Source organism: Sorex fumeus, unplaced genomic scaffold, assembly GCF_029834395.1.
Source record: "Sorex fumeus unplaced genomic scaffold, SorFum_2.1 ptg000044l, whole genome shotgun sequence".
Taxonomy (NCBI): domain Eukaryota; kingdom Metazoa; phylum Chordata; class Mammalia; order Eulipotyphla; family Soricidae; genus Sorex; species Sorex fumeus.
Window position 1 is genome coordinate 60,218,630 of NW_026606101.1, and position 14,118 is coordinate 60,232,747.

Sequence of the window (14,118 nt, forward strand, 5' to 3'; positions counted from 1 at the left end):
ATTGATATCATTTGACCTGTTAAACTTCTGAGCTTTATCTGAAATAAGGAAGGTCCTTCTCTCTGTAGCAGTGTGTATCAAAACTTAACAAGATAAACGTATTATTATTATTATTATTATTATTATTATTATTATTATTATTCTCAGATACAGGAATCACCAAATGATAAATGGTATTACTATAACAAAAATACTCATGTGCAGCTTTCCTGCAAGTAAGCATATCACCAGGGTCCTTCATGGAAGAATGAATAACAAGGGAGCAGTAAGAGGGTACAGGCAGATGAGTAGGGAAGCTCAGGGAACCAGAATTTCCCTTAGACTGAGTGCATGGGCCAACAGGGCATCTTCTGTTTAAAGTGGAATTTTATTCATTTATGGAGTAAATAAAGGGAGGAGGTGTCTCAGATATCTCATTCATATTCCTCTCTTGGAAGAAAACAGCTGAACACTGTTATATGCAAAGGAGTTAAAAACATGACCAGGCTCACTTCTGGGTTGCACCCTGTCTTGATGTATGGCTGAGGCAATGCATTCATTTTGTAGAATAAAATTTGGGGCAGAGGTGAACTCTTGCAAAGACACTTTTCCTATGAAAAGTTACTTTTCCTTTGAGTATAGAAAGACTGAGATAGTCCTCTCTCAGTTTACTTTCCAGCCTCTTGCTGAAGCCATTTGGTAAATAGGGAACTATTAACAGCTGAGGTTTGGCGTCCTCCAAACACATTTTATGAATATTATATTCTTATCTCAAGGATTGGATTTGCTTACCCCCAGAATCCTTCCTGCCACTGAGTTCCATAGAACTGCAGTCCTTGTTCAACCAGGATGCTGGGATTTCCAGGAGCCCAACAAAACACTGTCATTTCCTAATTTACATCAATTGTGCATTTCTTCACGATTGAAGAGATCCTGCTTTTCAGAATTATATGTTTACAGTGTTGTGTTGATCTGGAAAAGAAGCCTCAGGATACACTCTGACTTTTTCAAGGCAACCCTGAAAACTCTGAACCCATTAAATATTTTTCTTTCAATACCATACAGACATGATGTATTTTGCACAGCTTCATCAACTTTTCTTAACATACATACCCTTGCAGTTTTCAAATTGCGTATTGTAACCCTTGACTCCTTGCCTAAGAGAGACCCTTTATATTTTCTTCTCACATTTACTATGTGCACTTGCCAAATCTTGTGAGTCAGGAGGGATAAATTAAATCCATGTCATTTTGAATCAGCATGAGTGATAGAGCCTGAACTAACACCAGACCTGCTGCCTCAGAATCCAGAGATTCGCCATGGTCTCTCAGGAAGTAATTTCCATGACATGAATCAACCATCTCCAGAAAGCAAAGGCCACAAAGCGCAACCAGAGAGGACCCGGAACCCAAGACAGGTACATACATTATGTAACTCCCTGCCTGCCTGGCTGTGAAAACATCTAGTGTTTTTATTTTTTATCTCAGAAAAGGTGATGACAAATAATCATAATAATGGTACATTATCACCTTGACCCATTGAAAACATCCTATCTGTTCCTACGGTAGTTCTTTAGAACAAGAATCATGAGGAGTCTCTCTCTCTCTCTCTCTCTCTCTCTCTCTCTCTCTCTCTCTCTCTCTCTCTCTCACACACACACACACACACACACATTCGCACACACTGATGATCATACACATATGATCATATATACATACACACTCATACATACACACATACACACATACAGAGGAAGAATTTTATGGATACACCATGTGGGGAATGGAGCCCATGTAACAGCTCCTCAGAGGGATTCACAAAGACCATCAATGTAGTAAAAGCTCTCCTTGTATCTGCCTCACTGTTTCACCTAATATTTCTCAAGCCTAGTTGATAGGGATTAAAGGGAAACTTTGATAGAGGATACTGATTAACAGTATGGTTCAACAGAATTTATTTGTGGCAACACTGACACCTCATTCCATCCTCACCACCATAATGGAAAGCTGCTCACCTCTTTTTAAAAAGAAAGAAATTAAACTAAACCAGGAACAGGATTCAAATCCAGATCAGCCTCAAACAAAATCCCCTTCATGGGACCCTGAGTAAGACAAACCTAAGACTCCAGCTCATTTAGGGTCTGGGTTTGTGAAGGTTGCTGTGGGCTCTCGGAGGTGCCACAGCTACTGAAGGACCTCTGTACAGAAAGGATAAAAAAAACTGTGAATGGAAAGGCTGATGGAACATTTGGGTGGAAGAACAAAACAATTTTGGGGTCAAATAAAAAAAATGAGGTGAATAAAAAGGAGACAACTAGGGTCAGGAGAGCACAGTATAACATGGTGGGTAGGGCAATTGCCTTGCATGTGGCCAACCCAGACTCAAACCTTGGCACCACATTTGGTCTCTTGTGCATCATCAGGAAAATCCCCTAGCACAGATCCAGGAGTAAACCCTAAGTGCCAAAGGGTGTGGCCAAAAAAAGGAAGGAAAGAAGGAAGGAAGGAAGGAAGGAAGGAAGGAAGGAAGGAAGGAAGGAAGGAAGGAAGGAAGAGAGAGACAGAGACAGAGAGGGGGAAGGAAAAGGAAGGGAAGGGAAGGGAAGGGAAGGGAAGGGAAGGGAAGGGAAGGGAAGGGAAGGGAAGGGAAGGGAAGGGAAGGGAAGGGAGCATCTAAAGACTTCTAGATTTAGCTAGTAGTGGTGGGGGGATGTAGGGAGCAAGCCAGAAGTTGTAAGCTCAGCGAGGGGTGGGTTTGGAGGGCCCAGGTCAGGGGCCCTGGTGATCATGAAGTGAGACTGTGTTTGTTTGGCTCTTCCCTGGCACCAGACTCACAGCATCTTCTCCCTGGATATCTAGGGGCCAGAACACAGGAGAAAGGAATGACAACAAGCTTCAACTCAGGAGGTAGATGGAACACTTTCTATTTGTGCTGAACTCACAGGCCCTCTCTGCCCTCTTGAGTTCTCTGTGGGTGTTTGATTGAAGGAATTTATTATTTGCCCCAACAGTATGGAGCTTTTATTTTGGATCCTCTCACACAATCACAAGTAATTCACTTGAAAATGATGACTGCAAGTAGAAATTAGATTGGGCCATGGGGGACCTTCAGGAAACAAAGAAAAAGGACAGATCGCAAAAGTCACAGACTGAGGTCCAGGATTGCATCAAAGGATAAAGCATAACATAAAGGAGACTGAGCATAACAGGGTCCCCAGGTGCCCTATGCCTCTGAGCACCATCAGAATGACTCCAGTGACCTCTACACAAGCTAATTATGTCTCTCACCTCCACTTTATATTTTTTAAGTCCCAAAGTGGGGGCCTCGAAGAATAGTGCCCAGCTTGCAAGAATGCGGTCATGAGTTTGACTCCATGGTGCCCTCATGTAGAAAAACAATCCAGGCAGCTCTGATCTTTAGCCAGGCAGCTCTGCTGCTCACAGTCACCAGTCCTGCAAGTGATTTTCGGCAACGTAGTCCCTAGGTGTGTGTAAGCACCACAAAAGAAGATCTTGCACTCACTACAAACACAACTAGAAAGATGCATCAGGGCTAGGAAGTGTGGCACTTGGTGAACAAGGATGCAAAGCTTCACAATTCAGAGTGCAAAGCTCAGTAAGCTTGTCACTGAGCCTGTGTCTGCTGAGCTCAAAATGTGCAAGCACTATGGACAAGCAAGCCCAGCCACGGTCGCTATAACACCGACGAAGGTGGAGCAAGTTCAATAAAATTTCACACACTAACATCCCTCCACGGGCTGGCACAACACCATGGCCAGGTTTAGTTTGATTATTTTTTGAAAAGAGAATTTGTTTTCAGAATTTATGATATGTTTGTTTCACATAAACACACATATTTCAGGCTTTCCTTTCAAACTGTTAAGAGATCTGACAGCATGGTGCTTACTGGCAGACTTGTAAGCTAGCTGTCTCTTGAAGATGGCCAGCAACTTGCTCTCGAACTTTTGCATCTAGGTCACTCCCATACCCTCCAAGTTTGCCAACCTCATCAAGTTCCTGGGCCCATCTGTGTTCTCTCCCCATTGTAGGGTAACACTGTTTTGTCCTTCCTGCATAGCCTCAAGCAGTTTAGGTTTATTGGGTTGCTCTCATCACAGTACCCGCATTCCTCTGTGTTTATTTGTAACTTCTTTCTTTGCGCTTTGTTGACTTGTAAATATTGTTTTTCTCTTCTCCCTAAGTCCTTTGCATAGTCTATTCAGAGCAATGTCCTTTTTGTATGGACACAAGAAGACATGCTTTTGTAATGTGACTCTCAGTGATATTTTCCTCCTGGGCATCTGTTCTCTCACCTAAGCCTCAGTTGCCTTTACTTCCTAGCACTCCCCCAAAGCAGGGTCCGGATGAGGGACTGGATGGAACCAGGGCAAGCGGTAAGCTATGTGCTACGCTGGTATTGAGATGGGCCTGGCCAAAGGGCCATAATGCTTAAAGTCAAGAGCTTGGGCATGGACAAATGCTGTCATGATCCAAAAGGTAATAAATAGATTTGGACCCTGCTAGGGTTAGGAATGATTAATCTGGCATGAGTGCTATAGTCTGAGTTTGTGGCAAGATGTTCCCAGGAGAGCTGCCCTACAAGCCTCAATGTTATCTCTTACTGTGTCCATACAAAAATCGCTAGTATTGACATGTTGATAGTTATTGGACTGAGGAAAGGAGAAAAACACCTTAGGAGGTATTTTGCCGGGGCAGTCAGGATTGGCTTTAGAATACCTATTAGGTAGGCCTTCAGGAAGGGCTTTCTTATGTTGATTTTGCTACCTGACTGAGTGGAGTGTCAGCCCAGACTACAGGGGAGTTGCAGGGAAGAGAGCGGGAGAGAAGAGAGAGAGAGAGCAGGCCGGCAAGATGGACTTCGGAGAGGCTAGCAAGGGGGAACACGTGCTTGAGAGAACCTGGGCCCTCCATAACATAAAGTTCTTTTTTTTATAATATAAATTTCTTCTATGGGATAAACTTCCTTGTAATAAACTGCTACTAAGATCAACCAGCCTGACCCTTGCCTCTTCCTTCTTCTGCCCTTGGCAAACAGCCGTCCCGATCCAGGCCACACACAGCAGCTCAAGAGCACTGAACGCGGCGGTGAGACAGAGCCATCCAGAGAGCCCGTGAACGCACAACCTTCAGCATGCTTAGTTTTTTACACCCCATGCTCAGGAGGAAGAGCTGCAAAAGAGAAAACTCCAGTCCCTTTGACCCACCTTGTGTCCTGACAACAGGAGGTAAGCATAGCAAGATTCCTGAGCAGAATTCTTCATGCCTTTCTCTGGAAATTTTGGATCACTGACAAAAAAGAAGGCAACGGGCGCCTGAACCATTATTAATGAATTATTGAAATGATAACCATGCCAACTTCAGTGATTAAAAATATTAAAACAGGAGGTCACCCACTTTACAAATGTTGTATCCAGTGAGAGAAAGATGATCACAGAATAATTTTTCTGTGTGTGTTACCAGGTGTCTGCCAGGTGATGAAGTATCAGAAGTGACAGGGTTGTTTGAAAGGGACCAATGCTAAGTTTTCATTCTTCCCATGTCTTTACTCTGAAGATTTTAAAGCACTACACCAGCTGTCAGGATCAGTTCAATACAATAATACCTACATGGGCCACATTTGTTGTTTAAATGTTATTGCAATGGAAGTGGTAAAGATCATGCTAAGAGAAATTAGTTGAAGGAGAAAGACAAATACAGAATAATCATATTCATATACTATGTATGAAGAAACGCAGCAAGCAAGGAATGAAAAATATCTCATGAAAACAAACTCAGGACCTGAACCAAGAACTGAAGGTACTAAGTGGAGAGAAAGTGAGAACGGGGTGAAAGGGACCTACTGATAGTGGTAGAAGGATGTTGATACTTTGTTTAACAATGTAAAACATAAAACTAAAACATAAACAGTCACACTCTTGTAGACCAATGTTACTGCAATAGATTTGGAAAATCATCATAACTGAAAAAATGGTATATTTCTTAGCAGTAAAGTGAAGGAATTGTTAAAAACTGGTGAAATTAACTTGTTTTATGTTTTATTTACCTACATATCTACAATGTTGTCATTTCAAAGTGTAACTAATGTCAGAATTATTGCTGTGATTTGGACGCTTTAAAAACAAAACCTAGGGGCTGGAGCGATAGCACAGCACATAGGGCATTTGCCTTGTATGCAGTCAACCTGGGTTCAAGTCCCAGCATCCCATATGGTCCCCCTGAGCACCGCCGGGAGTAATTTCTGACTGCATGAGCCAGGAGTAACCCCTGTGCATAGCCAGGTGTGACCCAAAAAGAAAAAAAAGCCTATGACTTCAAGATCTAGTGCATTATGTATATATATATATATATATATATATATATATATATATATATTTATACAGGGCTGGAGCGATAGCACAGCGGGTAGGGCGTTCGCCTTACAAGCGGCCAACATGGCTGACCCGAGTTCGATTCCTCCGCCCCTCTCGGAGAGCCCGGCAAGCTACCGAGAGTATTCGATATGCCAGACACAGTAACAACAAAGTCCCCAATGGAGACGTTACTGGGCCCGCTCGAGCAAATTGACGATCAACGGGAGGGCCTTTACCTTTACCTTTATATATATATATATATATATATATATATATATATATTGCATTTTTATCACATTTTTTGCTTGGGTCAGCTATACTGTAGTGCTTTAAAAAGCTACATGTGACCAGGAGTAGCCTTATTGAAGTGTGAGAGTGATTGTGAAAGTTCTAATTTTCCTTAGGTTCACAAAGCAGGGTAGGTGGAGAAAAGGCAAGTGTGAATTCCCCACAAATTCTGCAGAGAAACTGGTCACGTCGCAGGAAACCTACACCCACCCTAAGCCTGAACCAGATGCCCAGATGTGCTGGTTCCCTGCTGCAGCATCCCTCGGAGACCCTGTGGCAGAGGAAGCAACACATGATGTGAAGGGGAAGCGACAGCCTAGATTCCTGGACAAAACCCAGCAAAATGACCTTGGGCAACTTACTTAACCTGCCTGGCTCTCAGATTTCTTTTTCATAAATACGATTAATTTTCTTCATCACTGAGTTCTGAGGAGCAAATAAATAATAAAAGCAAACAACACCAAATAGATACTGTAGAAATTTACAAGTTTTTGATTGATGGTTCTTTTCCTGTGCGCACACACATTTCCTGCATGCATATAACATATAAAGTGATAGAGACAATGGGGACAAAGAATTAGATTCATGAGAACTCTTTTTTTAAAAATTTTTTTCAAATGTTAAAGAAAGTACCAATGATCGTCTACCACTAAATCCCAGGTTTCCTCCCCCCTCTCCCCCAATGTAGATACTATATATATATATATATATATATATATATATATATATAAAACTTAAGGGCTGGAGTGATAGCACAGCGGTCAGGCGTTTGCCTTGCGTGCAGCCAGCCCGGCCGAGCCGGGTTCAATTTCTCCACCCCTCTTGGAGAGCCCAGCCAGCTACCGAGAGTATCTTGCCCGCACAGTAAGGCCCGGCAAGCTACCCATGGTGTATTCAATATGCCAAACACAGTAACAACAAGTCTTAAAATGGAGACATTACTTGGCCCGCTCGAGAAAATCGATGAACAACTAGGAGGACAGTGACAGTGACTCGTGCTAAGTGCTCACTAGGTGCAAAGGTAAGTGCAAAGCATTGACTATCGATGATATAACTTAAAGCCTTTATTCTATCCTCTTATAAGTTATGCTTTCAATTCACAATTCTGCACCTAAGTTATGCAGATATTTTTGAAAAAGAAAGGAGAGGAGAGGAGAGAAGAGAGGAGAGGACTGGAGCAGGAGAGGAGGGGAGGGGAGAGATGGGGTGGGGAGAAGAGGAGAAATTGGTTGTTTTCCCTGGGTTTGCCCATTTACCTGGAGTTCCAGATAAAAAAGGGGAGGAGGGGGGCAATAGGTTTTGTGGGTACGCCAATCCTCTGCAAACTGGCTGTGTAGGAAACTTCAATAGGCTTGATTTACATAAAGACTGCAAGAAGTCATTACATAAATAAAGCAACTTTCTGGAGCCTGGATAGGATAGGGGTTAAACTCTTTGCTTTGAAATCAGCCAACTCTGGTTTAATCCCCAGAACGGCATATGGAGCCCCAGGCACCCACAGAAATGGAGCCGGGAGTAAGCTCTGAGCACTGACCCCAAAACCAGAAAGGAAAGAGGGAATAAACCTCCTGCACCCTTAGCTTCTGCAGGCTCCCCCACTGAGAAAGGTGTCTCTGCCTTGTCTTAGGGTGTCCAGGAGTCTGTCCCAGTAAGACTTAATCACCTCAAGGTCCTAGTGCAAGCCCTTTGCTGTAACCCCTCAGGCACCATGGAAGACTGCCTTAAAGGGAAAAAGAACACTCACCAGTTCATTCTCCTCCCCCGGATTCAGCAAAGCGCGGTGATCTTTCTTCCTTTGCTTCTCCATTTAAACAGGACTGCTGAGGGTCTGTCTGGTGAACTTTTCGGCCAATGTCAAAGCCCTGGGCACAGGTGTATGCAGAACAGTCCAGCTACTTGTCATTGCTGTTCTCAGGTGCTTTTAAAATCTCTTAGCACATACCTTACCTATTAGGCTAACAAAGGAAAGAGAGGAAACATTCTCAGCCACGGGATTGGTCTGTTAATTGATCTGCTTATTATTTTTTCCCTTTTCCTAGTGCTTATTTGCTGAACTGTTTATTAAAGCCTGTAGACTTAAGCTATTGAACTAGAAAAACAAAACATTCCAAGTGCTGTCTTTTAGTGTCAACAAATAAAGAAAAGTGGCTACTTTGTTAAAAACTTGAATGAATAAAAATTAAACCAGGAGATGAATAAAATGAACTGTAGAAAAGTAATAGACATATTGTAGTTTCAATAGGAAAAAAATATTTTTGAGGAGGAGGAGGGGTGGTTCAGGCTATACCTGTCAATGTTCAGGGCTTACTCCTGGCTCTGGGTTCAGGAGTCACTCCTGGCAGTGCTCAGGTGACCATATCTGGTGCCAAGCATTGTTGGATAGAAAATACAGGAATTATTTTGGAAATTAAGACATCTAAGTTCTAGTCATTGCTTACTGCAAACCCTGAACAAGCCACTTAAAAATTTGAACTTTAGGTTCTAACAGGTATAGTGTCAATACCAATGATAGACTTGACATCTTCAGATCTAAACTGCTATTTGTAAAAATTAGTGAAAAGTGGGGCCGGAGTGACAGTACAGTGGGTAGGGTGTTTGTCTTGTATGCAGCCAACCCAGAATTGATCCCCAGCATCCCATATGATCCCTCCCCAGCATTGTCAGAAGTGATTCCTAAGTGCAGAGCCAGGAGTAACCCCTGTGAATCGCTGGGTGTGACCTAAAAAGCCAAAAGAATAAAATAAAATAATGAAAAGTAGGCAACTCACAACCCCCATCACGTTCAATAGAAGAGAAACTTTTATCATCATAGAATTCAGAGCCAAAGAAATGAATAAGTGAATTCAAATTTAAAACCCAACAACCAGTCTGTGAGCACTTTCTTAAATGGGGAACAGTTGTGGACTTTTACCCAAAATCTGTGAACCAGTTCATCTGTTTGTCTCTGTATAGCTACTTGTGCCTTTTATTTTCATCCCCCAAAAGGCTTGCTTGGAAAGGAAATTCTGATCTTAAAACGGACTTTTTCAGGCTCGGGGTGTGCCACAGTGTGACTCAGTGGTTAGGTGAATGCCTTGTCCCTTACTAGGGCCGAACAAACAAGAGACTCAGTCACGGATCATTTCAGTAGATCGTTTCAGTAGAAACCTGCCAGCAGGTTAGAAGATGGTCACTAGGTCACCAGAAGTGGTTCTTAGAGAAAGGAAATGGGAAACAGTTCTGGGAAGAGTGGGTTTCAGGCTGGTGGACACAGAGTAATGATCAAACCCATTCACTCAGGGGATGATTCCCTGAGGCAGCCTTCCAGGAAGATTTCAGATCCAGGTTTTCATTCTCTGACCCTGCAGGGAAGGATAAGGGGGACACCCTTGACATTCTCCACAATCCCTCACCAGACAGGCTTTTTGGTTTCTAATGTTGGTTTAATTCTTGGTTTCCTTGGGTGGCTGTTATGACATGAGACTGAATTTAGTTCCCAGTACGGGGACTACTTTCCACCTAGAGTCAACCCTTGAAGACTGAAATCAGGGATTAAATCAGAAGCAGAAACCGTCATGTTCAAGTGGACTGTTCAAACTGATTAACAAACAGCCCAAGCTGAATCATTGCTGGAAACCTGAGCAATGGAGTTCTGGAAAGTAACTAAGCAATCTGAGACACCAAGAAGAGGCCTGGGGCCAGAAGAAGTCGAAAAGTTCACATCCCCGGCATCATACACCTTTGTGAGGAGAGATCAAATGGCTTCTCCTACGACCTTGTGCTTTTTCCTTACAACCCTTTTGGAGACTTGACTTTCAAAACTTTTACTGGTGCCACACTTTGCTTATGTCAGGAAGTATGTACTGTGACTTATGTGTTGTCTGTGAATGTCAGGGTTTGGAAAGATTTGTAATATTTGCCTCACAATTTGATGTGTTTTTCAGGTTGTTCTCACTTATCAGTGATTATAGCTGGACAAGGAAATGTAATGTAATAAAGGGGGGGGGGGTGGCTTAGATCACCTTGACTCCAGAGAAGGACAAGGAAGGAAGGAGAAGGACAGAGAAGGACAGAAATCAAAGGTAGAGGGAAGAAGAGAATGTAAAGTAATAGGGGAATAGGGGTCGGGGCTTTGAAATGTGCCTATGGAGGAGGGGGTATTGGGAGGAATTTTGGGAATGATGGTGGGGGAGAGTTGGCATGAGTGTTGAGCTTGGTCTTGAAATACTGTGTGCCTAAAACCGTACCATTAATCATCCCTTTATAAATCATGGTTCTTGAAATTTCGAATACTTAAAATTTTTTATGTGTTTCCAAACAGAAAAGGCTTTGTATTTTCTCTTGTTATGAGAAAGAAATCTTCAAAGCCAAAAACTGCTAATTTCCATTAGCAGTGGACATTAGGGACTGAATATTACCGTTATAATCCAACTAAGATTATAACCACTGATTTAAAATAGAAAAAAATCAACTGATTAGGTATACAACCAGAAAATAAGATAAGAGATCTCAATCTCTCCCTTTTCTATATGCCTTTACCTGAGATCAGTATTTTGTGACTTTCCTAAGGGGGAGGGGTGCGGAATCAGGGGATAAGATTAAGTATTTTTGTGTGTACGGGGATGAAGGTATTGACATGTCACAAGCTGCAGATACAAGACCCCCACCAGGACCAGCATTTCATCTCTGAACTCCAGCGTTCTGATTCCTAACAATCCCCCCTTCCTGTTTTGTTGCTCCATAAACTAGTTGTCTGGCAGCAGTTGTCTGTCCAACTAATCCTGGATAGCTTCCAGGACTTGATTGGGTAGCGCTGGAACCTCTCTGGCATCTGGACATCCTCAGGCAGAGGAAACTAGATTTCGTGTTGTGATTCAGTCTGGTTGACCCTTGGGAACAAACAACTCCAGAATGGTGAATCTACTGGATGTCCTCTAAATCACACTTGTCTAAGTCCTTCCTGCATCTTGTTTAAGTCTTTACTGCATGCTCTAATTTATACAAAAGGGCAAATTACTGAAATATACTGCTTTCTCTCTTCCTCTACTGGCAACCTATTAAGAAATCACAATAACAGATCAAATTTACTTCTGCTAAATGTTTATAGTTATTTTGAATAACACTGTCCTTCCTGTTGTTCATCGATTTGCTCGAACAGGCCCAGTAACATCTCTATTGTGAGACTTGTTACTGTGTTTGGCATATCAAATACATCAAGAGGAGCTTGCCAGACTTTGCCGTGTGGGCGAGATACTCTTGGTAGCTTGCCAGGCTCTCCAAGAGGGGCCGAGGAATCAAACCTGGCTCGGCCGGGCTGGCTGTGTGCAAGGCAAACGCCCTACCACTGCGCTATCCCTCCAGCCCAATTTTGAATAAACACAGTAATAAATATAGACTCCTTTTATCTATACTCTTTTAAGCTTGAACAGTCTCTCTGGACTCATGGTAAAGGGTTAAAGCACATGACTTTTCCTAGGCACGTCTCGCCATATTTCCCAGATTACAGTCCTCAGGCCAGGTTAGCTTTTTCTAATCCCATAAGTTTCTTTTAAGTTGCTTCCTTTGGGTCAGAGCCTGTTCTATGACCACACTCTTGACCAATTATATTTCTTGTGGGCCCTAAGAACCTTCATCCTGAAGCCAGGGTAGCTGACTACTCATCTCAGTTTCTTCATCCAAAATCCTTGGTTGGAACCACCTTTAGGGGTGATAGGAATAAAGGTCAATCTTAGGACAACTTAACGTTAAGTTTCAAGTAAATGCTATGAATGCCCAGGAGTTTCAAGATTCACCTATACACCAGCATTTTTTGGAGTTAATTAACTCTCATATTACAAAAGTATAGCATTCTCTGTCTTCCTGTACCTATACAAAAAAAGAGCTTGTTCTTAAATAGAATCATACAAAAGGCATATAGTAGAGATAAAAGCAAATATTTCACTTATATGACAATGCAGTCTTCCACAAAAGTTTCTTAGATTATTTAAAAAAAAGTATCTGATATGATCTCATACCAAATTGCTTAAATTTATAAAATCCAGTTCTTATAAGCTTATACACTTTCACACAATTTTTATACAAATATAACTGTACATTTAATCAAAGTGACACGTTCGTCAAAAGCATTCAAGATTGCATATAAGACCATGCTTATTTAATAAAATCAGGACCATGTTGACACGAGTCGTAAGGCTACTCTGACATTGATGATGTCCTGACTTCTCTTCTTTAACTTTAAATTCTGAAAACAGTTCGTATGATATAAGTTAGGTATTGCTGATACACAGCTCAGGGAATCTTATACACAGTTAAAGTTTATATCTGTAAAACAATCCTTTAAGAGCACATAGTCTAAAGGGGACAAAGTTGTTAATTTAGCTATGTTCACCTTAGTTTGAAGGTTGAATATTATTCCTTTATTAGAGGTCAGGAACCTAGTATTCTACCAATAATTTGAACTTCAAACTTTCCTTCAGATTTTGCTTCTGGGGACAGGAGTAATGCTATCCCACATTTTATTTACTAAGTGGAACCCCCTCTGTGAGGAGCCTGTGGAGGGGTGTTGGGTGTTATGCATAAAAGTATGGATACAAGGCCTCTCAGTTCATTTGCTAGATATTTGATAACATGGTTCTAATAATATAGGCATTGAGAGGTCTATTTTATGAGCCATCTTTTCTCAAATTCAAACACAACCACAGACAAGACAACACTGCTAAATCAGAATTAACAAAACCAAATTTCAAGAATAACAAAAACCAAATCTCAAACATAGGTACAATCAATTTTTTTTATGAATAAGTTGTATCCCATGGTACTGGTTAGAGTAAATTTTTGCATGCCTCTCCTTATATCAGATCTGTTTTGCAAGTGGCCACAGATTTCACTCACAATTGAAGATCTCAATTTTTAAAAAAATCACAATTAAATTAAATATCACAATTAAAGATCTCATGACGCAAGATACTAGGCAACAAGGTTATTCTGTGAGGTTTATCTATCTAATTAAACTAAGTATAACTAAGTATATCTCTTTATATATATATATCTTTAACTAAGTATATATCTTTAAACTAAGTATATCTCTTTCCTTAAGCATATGCCTATCTAACATATGCCCTTCCCCCTTTCTTTTTTGTTTCTTTCTGGGCTAGTAGCTTAACAACCGTGGACATCTTGGTCTGTTGGTGGTACAGGCTCAGCAGTTACTTCTCCAGACTAAACCTGATAGTGAAAAATAATGACTTTTAGCTAAAAAAAAGCTATTAGAATTGGCCTAAGGGATGAGATGTATCTTAATGGATCAGTACTGGTTATACCATCAGCCATGCTTTCAAAGTAGATGATTTCCAGAAAACGCTTTTAATTTATGAGATAAAGTACCAATGATTTCAAGTGGAAAATGCTGTATGCCATGAGAAATATTTCCCTGATTAAGCAAATGTTTTCTAATTAATTCCCATGAATGTTGTCTTTCTTTATAAATTTGGGGAATAACATAA

The 14,118-nt window shown here is 41.4% G+C and overlaps 1 protein-coding gene across 1 annotated transcript in view; it reads right to left on the minus strand.

Moving 5' to 3' along the window:
- ATP13A5 (ATPase 13A5) overlaps window positions 1-8,455 on the minus strand; it is a 138,838-nt gene extending 130,383 nt beyond the window's left edge. The window contains exon 1 of the mRNA XM_056121960.1: window positions 8,382-8,455. Coding sequence (XP_055977935.1) covers window positions 8,382-8,444 — 63 coding nt within the window. The 5' untranslated portion in view covers window positions 8,445-8,455. The remainder of the gene's footprint in view (window positions 1-8,381) is intronic.
- Between the last annotated feature and the right edge of the window lie 5,663 nt (window positions 8,456-14,118).